Consider the following 17,507-nt stretch of genomic DNA (forward strand, 5'->3'; position numbering starts at 1 on the left):
GGAAATTCTTGAGTTTCCCTTCCGGGAAAGCTCTCCGGGGCCGGCGGCGGGTGAGGCGAGGCGGGGGCGCAGGGCCGGGCCGGGGCTGCTCTGCCCTTGGAGGGTCCCGCGGAGGTGGGAGCGCGGTGCTCCCCGCCCCGGGAGGGCAGGGCTGGGCAGGAGGGGCTTCCCTTTGCTCCCCTGCCAGGGTATCGATCCCCCAGCCCCGCTGGCTGAGCAGCTGCTGGCGGGGAGCGGTGTCCGTGTGGCGGGACCGGGGGATTACACGGAGGTGTTACAAGTTTGCGGTTTTAGGGATGGATTAAACACCTCTAAAAGGCTCTTTAGCCCAGGCGTAGGCTGTTGCGGCTGAGTTGATCAGCGCGCTGCCTTCCCACGGCGTTTTTTGAGCGCAGTGGAAAGGCTGACTAGGATTTTTTTTTTTTTCGCCTCCCAGCTCGTTTTACGAAGAAATATGCAGCTTAATCTCCTTGGAGCATGTAGTAGAAATATAGTAGAAATTTTGCTCATTAAGCTTGTTTGTTTGTTTTAAGAATATGCTCTTCTTGAAGAGACTTTCTTTCAAAGGGACTTCTTCTCTATACCCTGTTGTTTTTGGAGGAAAAAGGGGGCATCTGTCTGCTGTGACGCTGGACAAAATTCTGACAGTTTTTTATTTCATTTGCACGCTTCCATATTTTATGTTTGTATCATAACATGTATATATAGTGGCAACATCATATATAACATGTACATATCACAGTACGTGATTTCTATCGTATCACGTAGTTTTGTCGCAAACAAAATACGTAAGTGAAGTACTATTTTTTTTTGCTGTAGGGTGGTTATAGTTCGTTTTTTCTCATTTCCACTTTAGTAAAGTGACACCAATGCCTGGTTCTGGGCACTGACGCACAAATGGCACATTTTTGCTACCTGGGCTTCCCTAGGAGTTACCAGGCCTTGCAGGATTTAATTCACACGTGCCGGCATCCAGGATCTGCATGTTTGTGGCAAGGAAGAGGTGAGAACTAGTTTAACATTAGAGAAAATATTTGGATCCCTTCCCAGCCTACGTAATGCTCTTTTTGTTGCTCTGTTTTTGTTGACTTCTGAAAATAAACCCACCTGTGATTGTTAAAACCAGCATGAATTCTCAGGAGGAGGCAGTAAAAAGAATGCTGACACGGGCCAGCTCTGGGTGTTTTGGCCACAGTACTGGTTTTGTTCTCTTGTTCAGATATGGGGTGTTATAAATGCTGGTGTTTTCACCATTTTTTCTCACAGAGGTGAAAGCAGGAAGGAGAAATGCTGACATGAATATACTCTGTTTCATCAATTTTAATGTGACTTTTAAATGTCATCTGTTTTTCAGTTATTATTTTTTTGAGGTCTTCCAACTGCGATTAACAGGAAACAAAGCCCTTGCTTTCCTTCTAAAGTCTGTTTGAGTGAAAACAAGCTTAGAGCTGTACCATCTTTCTCTTCTTGAGTAGCTTTCTGGGATGCAGGGGGAAGACCAGCAGACTCTGAAGTGTCTTTAATCAGTGTGATGATGTATATGCTTGTTAGTTTGTATGAAGGTTTTCTGAAATTAGGAGAAATCTGGTGGTATGTCAGTCCATCAGGTAGGACAGATCACTGTAAAATTGCTGTAAGTGCATACTGTAATTATTTATCATTTTTTCTTCTAGATACTCACTTATCTTACTTAAGTGATGGAACCATACACTAAAGAAAAAAAATCACCCTTGGGTCTTTGGCAATCATATTTGTGTGAAAGAATCTAGGATGTTCCAAGAAAAGGCATCAGACAATTGCTTAAATGTAGTAACAACATCTTCTGAAGATGGTGCTTTCCAAAAGAAAGGCCATAGTGCAAGAGTCCTTAGCCCAGAGGAAGCTGAGAGACTGGCAAAAGATCAGGTTTTGGTGTCTGAGTTCAAACAACTAAAACTGGAGAAAGAGGCACAGAAGAACTGGGATCTGTTTTACAAAAGAAACAGTACCAACTTCTTCAAAGATAGACATTGGACAACGAGAGAGTTTCAAGAGTTAAAAGCATGTCGTGAGGTGAGATTTATACACTTCTGCTGCAAAAGATGGGATTAAATGTTTCCAATCAGTTGTTTCCAAGTGAGTTAATAATACTTACAACAAAGCTGTTTGGGTAAGAGCTGCCAAGTTTTCAATGCTCTGTGTAGTTTCTCTTAGTATCAGACAACTCCTGAAAATCACAAGCATCAGTTCACTTTCAGTTTATAATTGATTCATGCTGGATGGGGATACTCTTCATAGCATCTGGGATACTAAGAAGAGTATGAAATATTTGTATTGTGTCCCAAATAGACAGCTTGTCTCTCTGTGATGGGATGTTTTCTGATGCAAGTTGGTGCACTTTCAGTACACTCCTTTAAAGAAAAGCATCCAGAATTGCAGGCTAATTGTAGAATGGAGTTAAGGGGCATAGTCAGCTTCATCTGTTGTTCCTCATAGCTGAATGAAAGACAAGACAGAAATGGTACAACAGTCTGTTGATTACTTAAGGGGTAGATGACTAAAGAATATTAATATATTCTAAGAAGATTTCTAATTTTGCAGAAATCAGGTTGTCTGGGCTTTAGTGTCAGATTATCCAGTGGCTGTCTACTTTGGGGGGTTTTTGAATCAGTGGTAGTTAAAATTGATTATAACTTTTAAAGTGGTCATTGAAGAGTGTAGTGCTCATGTAATGGCGAAAACAAAAATGATGTACTTTATCTTGTATTGGTTCTTCTTCAGTTTGCAGATCAGAAGCTGACCGTTCTGGAAGCGGGCTGTGGGGTTGGGAACTGCTTGTTTCCACTCTTAGAAGAAGATCTGAATATTTTTGCATATGCCTGTGATTTCTCTCCTAGAGCTGTTGAGTATGTGAAGGTTGGTGTGATATCTGGAACTTCTTTTAGGGTGTTTTTAGAAGCTTCTGAAATTGCAAATGAATGTAACAGGCATCTCTTGCCTTCCTTTTTTTAAGAAGGGTAGAATATATTTTGCCAAAAAATGGAGACTGATCCATTTCAGTTGAGATCCTATCCAAGAAGTCAAATCATTGCTCAAGACCTCGCTTTTCAGCATCACATTGTAGTATTATGGTATATTACTTGAATAATTTATGAAGACTGTGTTTTTTGGGAGCACTACTATGTCTCTGCTGACTGTGCAGTACAAGCAAAATTTGTTTGCAAAGGAAGCTTACCCTTGATAGAGGGAGCCCAAGGAGAACCTTAAAAACAGGGGTATGAAAGTTATTGTTAAAGAAATTTGTAGCCTGGTTAGGAGTAGGTGTGTTTATACTTATGCATGGGTAGATGGTACTGCAGTCCAAAGTTGAGTTTTCCAGCAAGGCTGGCGGGAGCTTTGGGCTTTAAAAGTCTCCTAGTTTATTAAGTTTGTAGTCACAGGTAAATTTCTATATATCTCTTAATTGAAAGCATTATCTTGTGGGATATTTGTGACCAAAAACCACAAGCAGCATGTCTCATGGGAACGACAGGAAGAAGTACATGTGGCAAACAGGAGAGGACATCTGCTTCCTGGGATGCCATAGCTGCACCCCAAGATGACATTGGGCTGAGTGTGTACCCCAGGGGTTTGGATGACTTGGTGATACCTACCTCCACAGCTCTTGCTGATCTTATTTCTTGCCAAGACCAGGTTCCTTTTACCCAGCAGAACTGTGGGCTAGAACAGCCCAGCTGCAGGTTACGTGACAGGAATCCCAACTGTTTGCAGTCTACTTGTAGCTCAAGAGCTGTACTTCGATCACCCTGTAATATAGAATTTCTTTTAGTAGTATTTATGTGTTTTTTAAAGAGTAGAAGCAGCAGTGAAACAGAAATGGTTAAGCTTTCTGAACTGTCTTCTCAAACATTCCTTCTCAAACTCATGAGAACAGACTATTCTACTAGTTGTAGTTTCACTATTGTAGTACACAGCAAAAATTTTCTGATCGCATTAGTAGCCTATTGGAAGTTGCTGTTCTTTTGCCACCATGTTTCATGTTGCTGTATTGATTAATTTCACAAGTTTTTTACTGTTTTTCAATTGACAAATGCTACTAAGTTTCAATGAAAGCTTACTGGTTTTATTTTCCTAGAAAAATGCCTTATATAGTACCGAAAGATGTAAAGTGTTCCAGTGCGATCTTACCAAAGATGATCTTCTAGACAATATACCAGCAGATTCTGTGGATGTTGTCACACTTATATTTGTCCTTTCTGCCATTCATCCTGACAAAATGAATCTTGTCTTGAAGAACATTTACAAGGTAGCACCAGCAGATTTTTACAGCCTTTAAAGCACTTTCCTTCTTTTCAGCTCGAAAGTACATTTTTTGTTTTCTGAGCAAATAACCCCTCTTGTAATAGTGATCTTTAATATTATATACTGTGGATGTATTTAGTTAGTTCACTTAGTATACAGGACTAAAATATGTTTCATAATGTTTTTTTTTCTCCTGGTATTGTGAGATTGTTTGGATTGAAGCCTAATTCATGCTATCAATATAACAAAAATATATATAAAAGGCAGCCTTCTAGTATCTGAATGGAGCCTACAGGAAAGATGAGAGAGAGTTTTTACAAGAGCATATAGTGAGAGGACAAGGGGGAATGGCTTCAAACCGAGAGTAGGTTTAGATTAAATATTAGGAAGAATTTCTTTACTGTGGGGTTGGTGAGGCACTGGGACAGGTTCCCAGAGAAGTCATGGATGCCCAATCCCTGGAAGTGTTCAAGACCAGGCTGGATGGGGCTCTGAACAACCTGGTCTAACGGAAGGTGTCCCTGCCCATGGCAGTGGGGTTGGAACTAGGTGATCTTTCAGGTCCTTTCCAACCCAGGCCATTCTATGATTTGATGATTTTAAAGCTGTGACTTGGGTTGCATGCTACAAGTAATGTTTATAGATTGCAGAGATGTCTGTGTTGATAAGGTGCGAATGATAGTGAGTCAAAATTGACTTCCAGGGATACAGTGACTTGGAGTTAGGATGTCGTTGTTATTAATAAACACACTTGATCTCTGGTGATTTAAAATTGGAGTGTTCAGAGGTAAACATTAATCTAGAGAGACTCATCTCTGTAGGCTGCCTTTGTTAGTTGATAGATTAGGATAGGCCCATCCCAAGAGTGGTTTAAATAATATGAATAGTGATTGTTCTGATTTTTCTGAGATGTCATATATTGACTGCAGAGGGAAACAGTCAATATATTTTGTACTTATCCATATGTGTATAAGTTTTATGTTATCTGATATTGTTTGTTTTATTATCAGTAGTCTGAAGAGGGAATGTTAGGGTTTTTTGGTATATCACCAGCTGTTTTCCAAAAGCAGGATTGATTCTTAGCTCGTGCTTATGAAAAGGCTAATTATTATTTTCTCTGTGGAGATGCCTGGATCATTTAAGTCACTTGCGGGTTTCTGCACTAATTGGCAAGTGGCAAGTACTCCTTTCCTCCTCTAACAAATACAGCTGGTATTTGATGACAGCATGTCATGTAGGAAAGTTGCATGCATCAAATATCTAAAATCAGCATGGCCAATGATCACGTATTTCTAAGTTTTAAACTCTTTATGGCCTGTTTCCTTTGATGAAGGCCAAATAAAAAAAAAAACCCAGAACAACAAAAATCCACAGTCCATTTTACCGAAATTGTTCCTTATTTATTTCTTAATATATTGCAACCGTTTTCTTAAAGCATGTATGTATTACATGACAGGTATTAAAACCAGGCAAGTGTGTCTTGTTCCGAGACTATGGAATGTATGATCATGCAATGCTCAGGTTTAAATCCGGCAGCAAACTTGGAGAAAACTTTTATGTTAGACAAGATGGGACAAGATCATATTTTTTTACTGAAGGTAAGACATACTGTAGAGTGCTTTCTTTTTTGTGAATTTTCTGTTTAAACTTGCTTCAGGGAACTGCCAACATGCCCCTGGACGTTTTGTTTTATGCAAATGAACTGTTAAATTGTGGTTTGTTTCGTTTACCATCCTTTTTGGAAACAAGAGGGTATTTAGACTGGCAGGACTTTATGGAGCACTTTCTTGTTTACGAGCTTGTTGTATGTGCTATAATGTGCCAAGAGCAGCAGTTTCTCAATTTGCTGAATTTCATTCGGATTTGTTAGCTGAGGGAAAAAGACCAACGTTCAGTCAGACAATTGATAATCTTCATGAAGCAACTAAGCAGTTCTCTTGACATCATTTTTTGTGCAAGGCTATTCCCGGTGTGCAAAAGGAGGCCTACTGAAGAAGCCATTGATTTCTAAAGCAGAACCATGACTACAGTGCTGATAAGCTTGTGCACAAATCCCACTGGGATGGCACTGACTTGCTGTAGTCACTCTGTCTTCTGTTTTTTGGATTTTTTTTCCAGTAAAGATGGTGAAAAAACATTTCTATGTGATAAAGTATATAAAGTTTTTGATACAGTGCTCATAATGGTTTAGGAAGGGAGGTAATTATTGCAGTTTACTGGTGAAGAATGTGAAGCTGAGAGACATGAAGGAATTTGCTTAGAGTTTCAAAATGAGCTGAGATTATAGTTTGGCTGTAGCTTCTAACTCCCAGTTCCTCAGGCTAAACTCGTTACTCCCCCCTATCAGTTGTAGAGCATTGTGTAATAAGAGCTGTGAGTTTATATCTGTGGAGCTCTTTGTTCTTAGTCTAAAGAAAAATATAGACACTGAAGAGACCAGCTTGGAGCCAAGTAAATGTTATTCCTATTTTATGCCATAACATATTACCTAATTGCTTCTGATATATAAAACCCATTAATCTTATCTGAGCTGTCTTTATCCTTCACAGGACAGTGATGAAATCTAAGATAATGCAGGCTGTGCTACAGCTTCATTGAAGCATTTCTAGAACTGATATTTATTAAGTGATTTTTAGCTCTTTTTAAACAATTAGCTCTTGCAAAGAGAATGGATGCTAAAGGGAACAAAGAGGAGACTGACCTAGCTGTGGAATTTTAAATCCAGTTTTTATTGTGTGTTAGAATTGTTTCTGAATGACAAATTCCTCTCCAGTATGCATGTTTCCATTGGTGGAAGAATTGAGGTAGGGAGGAGGAAGAGGAAGGAAAGAGAAAAGAGAATTTATTTTATATTGCTCACGTTAGTAATTGTTTTTCCTTGGGCTGGTCTGTGACTGTCTCACAGATCTCCTTTCTGCTCCCATTTTAAATCATTATGATCTCATTCATCTCACAAATTTTCATATAAATATTGCTTAATGCTTGAGAATTCTTTTGTTACTGGGGACATGACTCCCATCAATTCTGCACAGGTTGCAACCCATGCTATTTGTCATTTGTTTGGCACTACACTGGTACACCAAGTAATTGCTGCATGGGATGATTTGAATGATGCTTATTATAATATGTCTGGTATCAGATAACAACACTGAACTTCTTCCATGGAAAAAAAATAATCCATTCTTTTCTTACTGTTTGAAATAATTATTAAATTTGTGGAGGAATGTGTGGTTGTAATTCTGTGTTATGAAGTATGTGCGGCTTCCTTACTATGAGATTTCAATAGATCCACAATTAAGTGCTGCTTATCTGTATTTCATCAATGTGGGTCCTCCATTTTACATGAACACACTTTGTTTTCAACCAGTGTGTGTGGCTTCTTGGTGGGCTTAGGTTGATACAAGCCCGCAGTACCACCAAAGTGGGTGGTTTCATCTTCCTCAATACACCATCTCTTCTAGTGCTTCCTGTACCTGCAAGATCAGCGTTTCATCGAGCTAATCCCCCTGAGCAATGGAAAATGTCATGTTTTTGTGTTCTGTCAAGGAACACAAGCTTAGAAATGGCTTAAATTTACTGTGAAATTACTACCTGAGTGAGTGAAATAAGGTGCAGGAAAGGAAAAATTGTGATTTTTAATTAACATGACAAGTCAATAGCATAAGCAGCCCTCCCTGCTGCATAGTCCACCCGGTTTGTGAGGTACTTCTGCCTTCCTTAAGGGAGATATGCTTTGAGTAAAATTCTTTTGTTTATGGAAAATACTTTCAGTTGGACTTAGTGGAGGCTTGATATCACCATATTCCCTTTGCCACTTTGTCAGTTTTTCTGTTGAGCAATGGCATGTAATGTAGTGTGATGTTCTTCCCTGAGCAGAGATGCAAGACTGGATTACCTTTGAATTATTTGCAATGTGTTCAGCTAGCAAAGGTCAGCTGCACAAAGTAAAAATGCATTGGCATCAGTCACAATCAGAATGACAAGGCTCAATAAAAATAAGAGATGTGGCAATTTTTGGAAAATCAACTGAGTAACTAGCTTAAGCCCCAGTTTTACAAGCTGTTTTGCTTAGGTTGATGTTTCTAAAGGAGATCTGTATTGATTTTTATTCAGCAGTCTGCCTGCATAGAACAGCTTGAAATCTGAAGGCCTGTGTGATTTTCATGCTGTAACAGAGAAGAACATATGCTTATATAAATGCTGTCTGGTGTTTTAAAAATAGCTTAAACATAATATGTCATCTTTTTTTTTTTTTTTCAATTCTCTTCCAGAGTTCTTATCTCAGCTTTTCAAGTCTGAGGGATTTGAGCAAGTGGTCAATGAATATGTGCAGCGAGAAACTGTGAATAGGAAAGAAGACTTACGTGTTCCAAGAGTTTTTCTTCAAGGCAAATTTCAAAAGCCTTTCAGTAAGACATAAGTTCTTGCTGATTAGCAACAGCATTGCTTGTTTGAAATGGAAACTAGCACATAGCTTCATGTCTGCTCATCTTTCTAGTAAACCAGAAATTACTGCATCCAGTGCCTCCTGTTGGTTTCCATCCTCAGATACAAAATAAGAATGCTATTTCTAATTCACTTTTAAGATGGTTTACTGATGCAGGCAACCTGTTGAGCGTCTGTATTCCTACTTCTAAAGTAAAACCTGTGCAACACTGTTGGAGGATCAGGTAAAGCACACTAAAGATGGTTAATTTTATGCATTAGCTTCCACTAGTTATCATCATAACTGTTATTTTAATTTTTATTAAAAACTATTTTTTAAATAAATATCCTGTGTTTCCTATCACTTGTGTTTTTTAGGCCTTATTAAAGTTACAATATTTCATTTACTTTCAGTACTTGTAGGACTTACAGGAGTGAAACAGACTCAGTGAGCAGTATGAGGGAAGATGCTTTGGTATTTTAATAATGGTATCTTTTTAATATGCTTAGCATTTAGAGATGTAAAAAAATGTTTACATTCTAAATAAGATCCTAATTTTTCTGATTTCATGCTTGAAGAAGCGTGTTAGTGGATCAGGCTGTATGTATCCCTTATTAATTTCAGATGTTCTTCATTTGATAAGCAGAAATAGTTGAGGTTTTGCAAGTCAGTTCCCCATTTGGAGCTGAAATCAGCAAGTCAGGAGTACTTTCTTTCATATGAATTGTTGTCAGCTGCTTCTTTCCTGAGCAGAGGTCTTAATTCTTTTCCATCACTCTAAGGCAAGTTGTGTTGGCCTTTGCTCTTCCTACCACTAAAAGCCACTGTATTGTTGCTATAGCTCATAGCCTGCCACAGACTTAACTGCTTGAAGGAACTTTATCCTTTCTTTTCAGCAGCTGTGGCACTTTGCACTGCAGGACCTTTTCTGTGTTCTTGAATGATATAATTTCGAAAACATGCTTGGATCTTTAACCTGCATTTAACTCTGCAGCAGAGGAAGCCCAGAAGTATCCGGTGACTTGTGCAATGTCCTGTGCTGATCTTGAATAATGTGTACACAAGTTGCAATAAGGGAAAACTCCAATGCAATACTAAGACTTTGTGTGTGTGTGTGTGCGCGTGTGTGTGTGTGTGTAAGGGGAGGTCAAATACTGAGACAGGGCCCAAAGAGGTTGTAATCATTCTTGGAAATACTTGGAAATAGACTGGGCAAGGCCTTGAGCATTCTGTGACTTTGAGGGTGGCCCTATTCTGAGTAGGGATTTTATTTCTTGCAGTACATATGAGTATGTGATTGATTGACTCAGGCTGTCATTCCACTGGATTTGGGTGTTGCTAGATGACCCAGTCATACACATCTGATGTGGTCCAGAGGTTACTATTTGCCTCTGTTTATGACAAAGTAGCCATAAGATATGTTAATGATTTTCTTTTCCAGCACTCTTTAACACTGGCTCTATGTGTATGGAAGGAAAAAAGTAGTAATTTTCCAGCCTAAAGCTTAATGTTTAAAAGTTAACCAGTCAAAATTTTTATAACAAATTGGAGCTGCCAGAGGTCTTATTGAGTTGGTATGCTTACAAATAAATTTGCAAGAGATCATTGCTTTGCATCAGGACACCACAGGTTTTTTTTTTTTTGTGTTTTTTTTTTGTTTTGTTTGACACCATGAGCCCCAAAGCTGAATTTATTGTGTCACAAATCTTTGGTCTCACAGGAAAAAAACACTTAAATCACACAATTCTCCTAATGACTCTTTGAGGAGAGTTATTACATGTCATCTCCTTTTTTTATGGAGAGTATTATACTGGAGATTTATGCATTGCTGACCTCTGCTGCACAATCCATTAGCCCTTTCTGCCATGCTAGTAATAAATATCAAACTAGTAACATTTATAGTAAATGAAAAACTATGTTAAAAAGGAGTATAACAATGATAGCATTATTCTAATCTGAACAATCATAATTTTGTGGCTTCCCTTAGCAAATGTTCATCTTTAGTACAGCAGTTCTCTCAAAGACTACATGTAGTCTGAGATCTTTTGATATTTGGGTTGGTTTGAACCCTGTAACATCAAATGTCTTTCAGGACTGGAATTTTGGTCCTTTTGGAGTATACAGCACATAAATGAGACTGAAGGACGAGCCTTGTGTGGTGCTCGTCAGCGTATGCAAAGGCAGGTGCACTGAACTGTTCATCCCAGAAAGGAAATGAGATGTAGGCAAGTATCAAAAATATTGATCAGGAGACTTGAGTCAACCCAATAGACTTAGCTGCAGACATCCACTGACCATTTTTACACTGAGCTATTGCCAGAACAATAATATACCTTTTTGTGTGTGGCTGTAGCTTTGGTGTTTCTGTGTATTTCTGCTTGAGGAACTACTGACGCTTTTTGTGTAGCAATATGTTAAATGGAGAGCAGTATTTCTAATTTTTTATTATTCCTCATTCTGTCTCATTTCCAGTCAGACCTGGAAAATAAAGTAGCATGCATTAGTGCCCCTGCCAGAAAGGCCTTCAGCTATAGTTCTCATAAAGCAGATGTTATTTTGAGATGAGTGGTCAGAAAGCTTAACTTGGTCTCTATGACTCTGCTTCTGTGAACTCTAAATCATTACAAGTTTTTTGTAACTGTGATAAAGTTTGGAGAAGTTGAGTCAGCTTTAAGCAATCCTTGCCTCATCATGTGAGACACAGTAACTGGTAGGGTGCATGTGGCTATTGTAGTGCTGAGTAAAGTAGATATACTCCCCCCAACTCTTCAGCCTTTCCAAGCTCATGTAAGGTCACCAGTAGCACATGCCAAAGATATGTGTACCTAGTATCCTTCCTTGAAGAAACTAGTGATAACACGAGGACTAACGGGTTCAAACTGAAAAAGGGGGAATTCAGGTTAGATATATGGAAGAAATTCTTTCCTGTGAGGGTGGTGAAACACTGGGACGGGTTGCCTGAAGAAGGTGTGGATGCCCTATCTGTGACAGTGTTCAAGGCCAGGTTGGATGGGACTCTGAGCAACCTGGTCTCGTGGAAGGTGTCTCTGCCCATGGCAGGGTGGTTGGAACTAGATGATCTTTAAGGTCTCTACCAGCCCAAGTCATTCTATGATTCTATGACTCTGTGAAGATCTGTCCTTAGAGAGATGTAGTAATCAGGAAAAATTGTTCAAGTTCAAAGGACTTGAAAAAAGCATACATGTACTGAATCATGCTCACCATGCACAAACAAGCTACTATGCGGTGATTGTAATAGATGTTTTGATTATTCTTTGATTTAAGTTGTCTTTAATCAATGGAGACCGCTGAGACTGACTCAGTTTTCTGTAGAAGACCTGCCTTTTGTTTCCTTTAGACTGAGCTAGATGCTGTATCTGGCAAGCATAAGTAGTGAGTTCCTTTATGCCATCACTCTGATCTGAGCAATACTTAAAATAGATGCAAATAATTACTGGAGTAGTGGGACTAAGAAAACCCCATTTAAAAAAATTTTTCTTGTGATTTGGTGCACTGTGATTAAAAACTCTGATTTTTAATAAAGTAGGTACTTGGGCTAATGCTTTTCCTGCAGTTAGGGAATCCTAAATGCCACTTTTTGGTGGGTATTCTCTGATGTCTCCTACTGGAATTGGACAGTGTGTATTAAGGGGTGATGTTAATGGGCAGTGCCTCAGTGAGGACATGAGTATGGTGTGTCTACTGGCTATTTTCATCAAATTTAGAGAAGTGTGAAATTTTGAGTCATCTGACATTTACTGTTCTGTCAATTTTGTTTGATATCATCCAATGTCTTTGACAACAGGATGAGACCGGACAGAAATCCACACAGGTACTGTGCCTAAACTGTATGCATGGACAATCTTTCTTTCCTTAAAAATATGCACCGCTGAGAATAAAGCATTTGAACTTTAAAGTAACGGTATCAGAGCAGATTTGATGTGGTTCATTCGATAGCTAAAAGGCTATTTCTGTGCATTTTTCAGGTACCTGAAGGTTCCTTGGGTTGCAAAGGCCGAATATTTAAGCAGTTAGTACAACACTATAGCCATGGTTGACTGTGCATCATTTCTATGAAACCAAGTGCTATAAAAGTGGGACCTGAAACGCCAGCACCTATAAACATCAGCAGTCAACTGTAAAACATACAGCCTTGGTCTCGTAGGAGAATACTGGTATATGAAATCTGAAAGGCATTTATATTGTCATTTTTTTTTGCTTCATCTGTTGTATGGTTTATACATCTGAATATATTGAGAGATACAAATTACCAATTAGGAAGTGTTTTATGGAAGAGTCATTTGAAAGATACATATATTTGGAGAAGATATTGGTGTTGAGCATCAGTATGTGAAGGAAAAAAGTTAAGATTATGTTTAAGTTATGGGGGAAAAAGCATTGCCTGAGTTTCACAGGCCAGCGATGATGCACAATTAAATGTATTGTTCATCTGAAAAGTGCAACTTTGGAAATGAAAGCCTGCAACTTCCAAAATTAGACTAATGTTACAGGGAGGCAGAAAGGTGGCCTCAAATTGTGTGTGATATCAGTAATACATTCAAGACTCTGTGCGAAGCAGAATTTTATATTGGAAAGATATTGCTGAGATACGATTAGTGAAAATAGGTAAGTGTTTGTTTATGGATTTTTACCTCCCATAATATAGCTATGAAGAATTTTTCACTGGTTATGTTTGTTATTTGGAATGATTGTGAGCCATTTCAAATGCTTGGGAGCAAACATTTATTAGTTATACATTCTGCAAAAACATCTGACCCTTGGGTGCAGTAGGTTCAGGATATGATTATGTTTGCTCTCTGTGTTTGTAATGTGAGTTCATTTACTAGAACAAAGGCAGATGGGGAGCCTACACTGTGGGGAGGCACACAGAGGCATTGCTTGCAAGAATAAAAGTTATTAGTCAGGTAAGATGTTCCATTAGAGAACCTTTTTCATTTCCACCTCCTGGGCTCATATCCTGGGCACCGTTCATTGTGTTTGCAGCAGGGAGAAAATGCTAGTGCTCTGAAATCAGGGAAGACAAGGGCTCAAGAAAAAGAACGTGATTCTTCCAAACAAATAGTGATTTTGTGTACCTCTACTTAAATGATTCTGTTTAGGAACATTCAGTCTCTTTTCCAGCAAGTCTTAGGCCTCATCCTTGGAAAATTTGATCGCTTTTGAAGGTCTTTGCCAAAGACACAGGTTTAACTTACATGCTTGTAGAATATATAAAGTGCATGCTTGTAGAATATATGAACTGAAATATTAAAAAAGGCAGCTGTGTAACTGAAAATATAAATCCAGGTTTGTTTTTCTCCCTTGCCTTGTGAGAAGCTTTATGCTTCACTGTCACTTCAGTGCTTTTTCAGAGTTCCTGTGCTGTCTTGCCCTTGTTTAAGCTATATACACCATATTGGTTCCAGCTCAGGTTTCTGATACCTGTAGTATCCTGAGAAATTAGAGTGGAAGTAACTGAGGGTAGTTTTAGGGAAAAATCAGAAAGTAGGCAAGGCACAAGAAGACAAGCCTACCTACTGTCTGTGCTCTACTCAGTATTTTTCTACGCTCCATTTCTCTTGGATTTCTGTACTAAATTTTGAACAGCAGAGAAGCTGCTATTCAATGGGATAATGATCTTCATACATATGGGATTGTTGTGCATCTGAAATTCAAGGAATTTTGTGCACTTTGTTTTCTTTTTTCTAATTTTGGCTTTAAGCTTGTGTGTGAAATCTGACATTTAATTGGAATTTTTATCATCTAATAGATGATTAAAATCTTTTTCCTTTAAATGTAACAAACCTGTTGCTGTTTTGGTAAAACCAGAGTATTCAAAAGCAGGATGGAAGAAGATGGGAGGGAAGGAAATGAGACTTTTCTGTACAAATAACATAAATGTTCTGATCTGTTTGTCTTATTAGCAAAACAAATTTCATGGGAACATGAAAATACTTTGAAGAAGCCACTAAACCATTGCCACTAATTTTTTCTAAACTATGTTCAGAAAGATAATTCTACAAGCTTGTACAACTTTTTAGACTTAGCCATGACCAGCTGGCTGAAGTATCTGATCACAGATTTCACCTTCAATATTTGAGGGTGTTCTGTTGTGTCCTTTAGGATTTGGCCTCAGGGAACATCCCACTTGTAACCTCTTGTCCGGATGAAGGTGAGTGAGCCACTTACTGGAAGCTGAATATGCAGATGTTCATGACTTTCCACCCGATAAAGTAGCACCCTCTTTGCTTCACAGTGTAGGCCACTAGAGACTTTTAGTAGTTTTGGAACAGCTTCCAGTAACAGTTTCAGGTTTGGGTTTTGATTTTGAAGGCAGCTAATAAATTAAGGGTCAACAACTGTCTGCATATGCTTAACTTGTACTTGTCTGGGACACAGTGGCCAAGAGAAAGTCTGTTAGAAATAAGAATAAAACTCAGAAGATAGGAGAACCCATCTCAAAGTAAACTGAAATAATCAAACTGATAGATTCAAAATGTGTTTTAGAAATACTGAAAAATCCTCTCCTTACAGACTTTCCTCTACACAAAATACTAACCTGCCCTGTTACTTAAAAGTTCCTTCCAAGCCACTAAATAAAGGCTTTAAAAAAACCCCATAACTGAACCTTAAAGGAAAAGGAAATATTACAGACTGTCCAGTGTTAACAACATACATCTCTTAAAGTAGGGCAGTGGTGTTCTCAAAAGACCACTGAAGAGAGGGTAAGCTTGTCAACTGGTGCTGGTGCAGAGAGCTTTTACTTTGATTCCATAATGCACAGTTTATACTTCATTTGTACAGGTTTCTTTATGGGAACTCTTTGCCTGATTCAGTCACCAATAGTAGATTGGCAAGATAGAATGATTTTGCAGTTAGAACCAATTCTAGGATGTATTAGTACTTCTGTAAAATAAAAGACTTCTTGTGAATGACTGATGAAGGAGCAAGACTGTTTCGTCAATGCTTGCAGCAATGTGGTTTGTTTATGTGCCAGGCTAGCTTATTGTTTGGCAGGAAATTCAATGTCAGGCAGAATTTTTTAGTACTGTAATAAAAATCAAGAAATGAATATCCCTTAAAATAAAATAAACAAAAAACAGCTTTCAAAAATTTAAAGAGAGGAACTTGAATGTGCTTGGCATGCTCAAACAGCATGCAACTAAAACTGTAGCTGCAACACTGGCATTATTCATGTTTAAATACTAAACAAAGCTGTATCATCACATTAACAGACAGTTACAGTACTGCTACCTGTGCTGCAAGACCATTTGAGTGTCCCTGGATCAAAGTCTGGCATGTGTTGAATATTACAGGAGGTGGAAAGAAATACAGATTGCTGAAATGGTAGATTGTATAGGACTACAGGAGACCCTCGAAAACCAGGGTGAATGGAGCCCAAATGCTAAGTTTAACATATGGCATCTTTCAAAGAGATTCTTTTGAACAAACACCTTTAAAAATGTTCACTACATGCTTGTTGTGGTAATCCTTGTCTGGAAATCCTTGAGTGGGACAGCATTTTTCTGGGTGCTGTAGACACAGAGAGTGAGACTATCCCTGTCCTAAAAATTGTAACTGTTCAGTTATGCAAGATGGGTAAGAAGACGAAGGAAGGACATCCCACTTGTGGTAAGACACACAGATTAATATTTCCCTAATTAAAATTTAAATTACTGTGAAAATGGGACTGAAGAAATGATTTACCGGATCTTGGTTCAGTATCTAACTAGCAATCTGTCTTGATGGAGAGTGGATCCTCTATTAATGAGAGATGCTAGCTCCGATGAAGGAAAACATGGTTCCTGAATGTCTCGTCACTGCCATTTGACAAGAGTACTGTTCCCAACCCTGCTGTTGGTTTCCTGGGTGACTTCAAACCTTTACTCTCACTTTCTGTCCCATGGGGAAAAATGAAGGATCTTGGAGTGAAAAACGGAAGAATCATAGAATTTTTTAGGTTGGAAAAAAACCCCTTAAGATCATCTAGTCCAACTGTTTACCCAGCACCAAACCATGTCCTTAAGTTCCATATTTACAGGTCTCCTAAATGCCACTAGCAGGAGTGACTCCACCACTTCCCTAAGCAGCCTGCTCCAGTGCTTAACAACCCTTTTGGTGAAGAAATTTTTCCTCATATCCAATCTAAACCTCTCCTGGCACAATTTGAGGCCAGCTCCTCTAGTCCTGATGCTTTTGTTACTTGAGAGAAGAGGCTGACACCCACTTTGCTACAGCCTCCTTTCAGGTACTTGTAGAGATCGCTGAGGTCTCCCCTGAGCCTTCTCTCCTCCAGGCTAAACAACCCCAGCTCCCTCAGATGCTCCTCACAGGGCTTGTGCTCCAGAGCCTTCACCAGCTTTGTTGCCATTCTCTGGACTTGCTCCAGCATCCTAATGTATTTCTTGTAGCCAGCTGGCTACACAGATGTAGTAGGTCACTGATGATTTCCTCTTGGATTATGGGATCTTCATTCTGTTCCCTGTCCCTGTCTTCCAACTGAGTGGGTACCTGGAGAGCAACTGGTCTTACTATTAAAGACTGAGGCAAAGGCAACATTGAGTACCTCAGCCTTTTCTTTATCCTTTGTCACTGTGTTTCCTCCTGCATCCAGTAAAGGATGGAGATTCTTCTTAGTCCTGTGTTTGTTGCTAATGTACTTACAAAAACATTTTTATTGTCTTTTACAGTAGTAGCCAGATTAAGTTCTAGTTGGGCTTTGACCCTCATAATTTTCTACCTGGATAACCTCAAGACACCCTTGTAGTCTGCTTGAGTGGCCTGACCCTTCTTCCAAAGT

General features: G+C 38.9%; 1 protein-coding gene across 4 annotated transcripts; it reads left to right on the forward strand.

The window, feature by feature from the left end:
* The first annotated feature begins 18 nt into the window (after window positions 1-18).
* Window positions 19-9,070, forward strand: METTL6 (methyltransferase like 6). 4 transcript variants are annotated; one of them, XM_027659468.1, is made up of 7 exons: window positions 24-50; window positions 820-1,003; window positions 1,674-2,052; window positions 2,761-2,895; window positions 4,115-4,285; window positions 5,738-5,879; window positions 8,553-9,070. In XM_027659468.1, exons 3-7 carry the CDS (start codon window positions 1,771-1,773, stop codon window positions 8,699-8,701), a joined length of 879 nt encoding a protein of 292 aa, XP_027515269.1. In that variant the 5' UTR covers window positions 24-50; window positions 820-1,003; window positions 1,674-1,770; the 3' UTR covers window positions 8,702-9,070. The 4 variants fall into 4 exon arrangements, with proteins under 4 accessions (XP_027515271.1, XP_027515269.1, XP_027515270.1 ...); XM_027659469.1 differs by lacking the exon at window positions 24-50 and adding an exon at window positions 91-114; XM_027659470.1 differs by lacking the exon at window positions 820-1,003 and having other exon boundaries at window positions 19-50.
* Window positions 9,071-17,507: the final 8,437 nt, after the last annotated feature.

Source organism: Corapipo altera, unplaced genomic scaffold, assembly GCF_003945725.1.
Source record: "Corapipo altera isolate COAL_440 unplaced genomic scaffold, ASM394572v1 44b, whole genome shotgun sequence".
NCBI lineage: Eukaryota > Metazoa > Chordata > Aves > Passeriformes > Pipridae > Corapipo > Corapipo altera.